Source organism: Nicotiana tabacum, chromosome 11, assembly GCF_000715075.1.
Source record: "Nicotiana tabacum cultivar K326 chromosome 11, ASM71507v2, whole genome shotgun sequence".
Lineage (NCBI taxonomy): Eukaryota > Viridiplantae > Streptophyta > Magnoliopsida > Solanales > Solanaceae > Nicotiana > Nicotiana tabacum.
Window position 1 is genome coordinate 1,227,144 of NC_134090.1, and position 3,415 is coordinate 1,230,558.

At 35.4% G+C, this 3,415-nt stretch overlaps 1 protein-coding gene across 1 annotated transcript; it reads right to left on the minus strand.

Annotated features, from left to right (window-relative positions):
* Positions 1–916: 916 nt before the first annotated feature.
* LOC107761977 (glucan endo-1,3-beta-glucosidase 4) lies at positions 917–3,146 on the minus strand. The gene is made up of 3 exons (XM_016580280.2): positions 2,942–3,146; positions 2,092–2,340; positions 917–1,102 (listed from the first exon to the last, which is right to left on the minus strand). Exons 1-3 carry the CDS (start codon positions 3,066–3,068, stop codon positions 1,068–1,070), a joined length of 411 nt encoding a protein of 136 aa, XP_016435766.1. The 5' UTR covers positions 3,069–3,146; the 3' UTR covers positions 917–1,067.
* Positions 3,147–3,415: the final 269 nt, after the last annotated feature.

The following is a 3,415-nucleotide window of genomic DNA, read 5'->3' on the forward strand; positions in this document are numbered from 1 at the left end:
TTGAAATTTATTTGAATTAAAGGAATTTAATTAATATATTGAAAATTGATACATTTGAAGGAGTTTGATTATTTCCGCTGATTAAATAAATTCTATAAATCACATTGATTTAAATATCCTAGTTTTTATTTCAATTGTTATTGACCTATAGTGAGTGTCAAAGTCGGCCATCTCGTCTCTACCACTTTGAGATTAGGCTTGATACTTACTGGGTATACGTTGTTTACGTACTCATACTACACTTGCTGCACTTCTTGTGCAGGATCTGAGACAGGTACTAGTGGAGGACCTATCATCACATACCCACGTCATCCAGAGGCATAGTGGTGAGCTGCCTTTCTGAGCCGTTCTGCAGCTACCAGTGTCTCTTTTGATATTTTTATTCTGTCTATTTTATTTCAGACAATATTTGGAGTTTTTGTATAATCTACTAGATGCTCATTCACTTGTGACACCAGGTCTTGGCACACACATTGGTAGAGTTTGGGTTTATATTTTTCTTGGTTTTAAATTTTATCAATGTATGCTTAATTTATTAGTTGGCTTGCCTAGCTGTAGTGTTGGGCGCCATCACGACCTACATGTGAAATTGGGTCGTGACACCCGGTACCAATGATCCGTCACGTACTGAGTTCCTGTATAAAAACATGGTCATCAAGAAATAAAACAGCGCATTTAAGTGATTTGGCTAAGCGACTAACAACTATGCAATTAAAAGGACTATTGGGAACATAAATGACTGAATCTAAAGGTAAGAAAGGAAAGTGAATTGCTTACGGATAGCCTTTTTTTGTTCACTCGGATTGAGATAATTTTTAAAACGGTAAGACAATAACATAAAGTCTAATAAATAAAGGGGGAAAAGAAATAAAAGGAAAAGAAGAAAAGGAAAAATAGGAGGTAAAGAATGGCATTGGATACTCAAACGAAAATTCTCACATCATTTCATGTAGTTAATTTTTTTGTTAAGTTTTGTATAAGTAATAATAAGAAAAAGAAAAAGATAAAAGAAGGAATAACAAGAAAAGCATAGTTTTTAACTCTTCCAATCTGGGAAAGAAGATCGATCAAGGAATAACGTCAAACTTGCATGCGTCATGACCTGTCAATACAAAATTACAAGCAATAATTAAATTGTGTTCTCAACATATTATATATTACAATTAATTATTATCTTTTATGCACTTCAAAAGAGTCGGTGTATATAATAACAACAATATATGTCTCGGTTCGAAATAAGATTGGAATCGACTATATGAATCCTCACGATCATAATTCTCCATTTAAATGCAAGTCTACCAACATCATATGGAATTAACCAAAGATTAAAATCTCGGACCTATAAGATTGAAATCCTAAGTTCGCGTCCGAGAAAATATACAAATACTTACTAAAGAGTAAGTTTTTGTATATTTTCTCGGACACGAACTTAAGATTTCAAGCTTATGGGTTCGAGATTTTAATCGTTTTCAGTTACTGAATTCTATTTTTAATTTATACATATTCAATAAATTTTTTAAGACAAGTACATGGTTCGAACCAAAATTACTGGATTCGGCCGAACCGCTCTCAGCACTCTAACTCTGCCCTTGTATTTTCTTCTAGCGTAAAAATCTCTAATAGGGCTAAAGAACTCCTAAAGATCATAGAGCCTAATCGAGAACATAGCTGATGTTGATTATATAGATCTTTTTATTCAATTATGCCCTATCTTTCTGTAAAGATATGGAAAAAGCTAGTTCGTAAAGGGAGTGCTGCCCAAGTCCAAGGAGACCAACGGCCCAGTCTTTAACCAATATGGAACTCTAACCCACTCTAACACCCCCTCGCATGTCCAGACACCAACTGGAGCGTGGACAATATATATCAAAGCACGGGAACGGATCTGGCTATGGTACCATGTAAAGATACGGTGCTTGGACCTAACTAAACCCCAAAAGTTACCTCGTGAGGAGAGACTGCCCAAGTCCATATGAGGAGATCACTAACTCATTCCCTAACCAATATGAGACTCTAACTCACTCTAACGCTTTCAAAAGAGTCTAGTGTATATTGTGCTAAATATAGCAGTTAGATTTCTTTTAAACTTACTTGGATCACGAGCAGTTAAAACAGCAGCAGAATTGAAGTAGCAACTTGCCCCTTTCTGCTTTGAGTTTTGGTAATAGCTATTGAATGCATAAGAAGCATGATCTCTAACAGTATTTGGGAGGTAACATGGCTGATTTTCTTGTATTTTGCTGCAATCTGCACCATTGCCACATGCCCAACTGACAGCCTGCAGCAGCTCATCATCTGGTGTCTGTTCATCAGCTATGCACCAATCATGAAACTGTCCCTCTAACCAAAATCATTAACGAAAAAGACAAATCCAATTAGGGCAACATTCATTTAAAGGAGGACAGTTGTGGTAGATTGACGATGAGTAAAATATAAAGAAGATTCATATAGCTTAACTCGAACTGATTTGTGATTATAGCGTAGTTGACTGATATAGAAAACCGCATTTTCTTTCTTCTTCTTTTTTTATACTCTTGAGTGGCACAGTCGGAAACAACCTCTTTACCTTCACAAGTGTTATCTGATTTATCATCGTTTACTAGCTTCCGTATGTCAACTGATTATTTCGATTTTAACAATAAGGCAGGGATAAGGTCTGCATACATACTACCCTCCTCGGACTCACTTGTATGAATACACCGGATATGTTGTTGGTGTTGTAGTACTCTTGAGTGGCACAGGACTATTAGATCCCATTGCCAAATCTTGAGAGGTAAAACAGGGCAATGGATCTGAATTCTTGGCTAAAATGAGACTTCTAAGTTCTGATCCATTAAATGATTGGTTTATGTGTCTAGATCTAGTCAAAACAAGTCAAGATAGAAAATTTCCTAGGTAAATAATTACATGTCAAATGGAAAGAAAAAGATCAAACTCTTACCAGATTTTAAGGGAACATTTGAGAAGAAGATCAAAACGACTAGAATCTTTATCAACCCAGATGACATTGATCTGTGCATCAATCTGTTATGGAAATCTCTGTTGCAATTGGAATTGGACATGCTCATAACAATATGACAGAGGAGAAAGTTTTTGAATCCTATGGTTTTGCAAATTATTCGAATCGGTCTACAATGACTTAAAATGTATGCAAATCATATTTCATATTGACTAGTTTGCCCTCATGTTTATTACATACCATTTGTTTTTTATATCAAGATATGCTATAAGATTCTTTGTACTCCACTTGGAAAATATATTTAGTTTAAAGGGTCAGAGTTGTCAATTGACTAAGAGATATGGGATTGTAGCATATAGTCTTTACAGCATCAAGATCACCGACTCGAGAAGAAAACATAAAGCTAAAAAGGTGGAAAATTCCCCTCTTTCTCTTCTAGTTGTGAGTTGTCTAGTG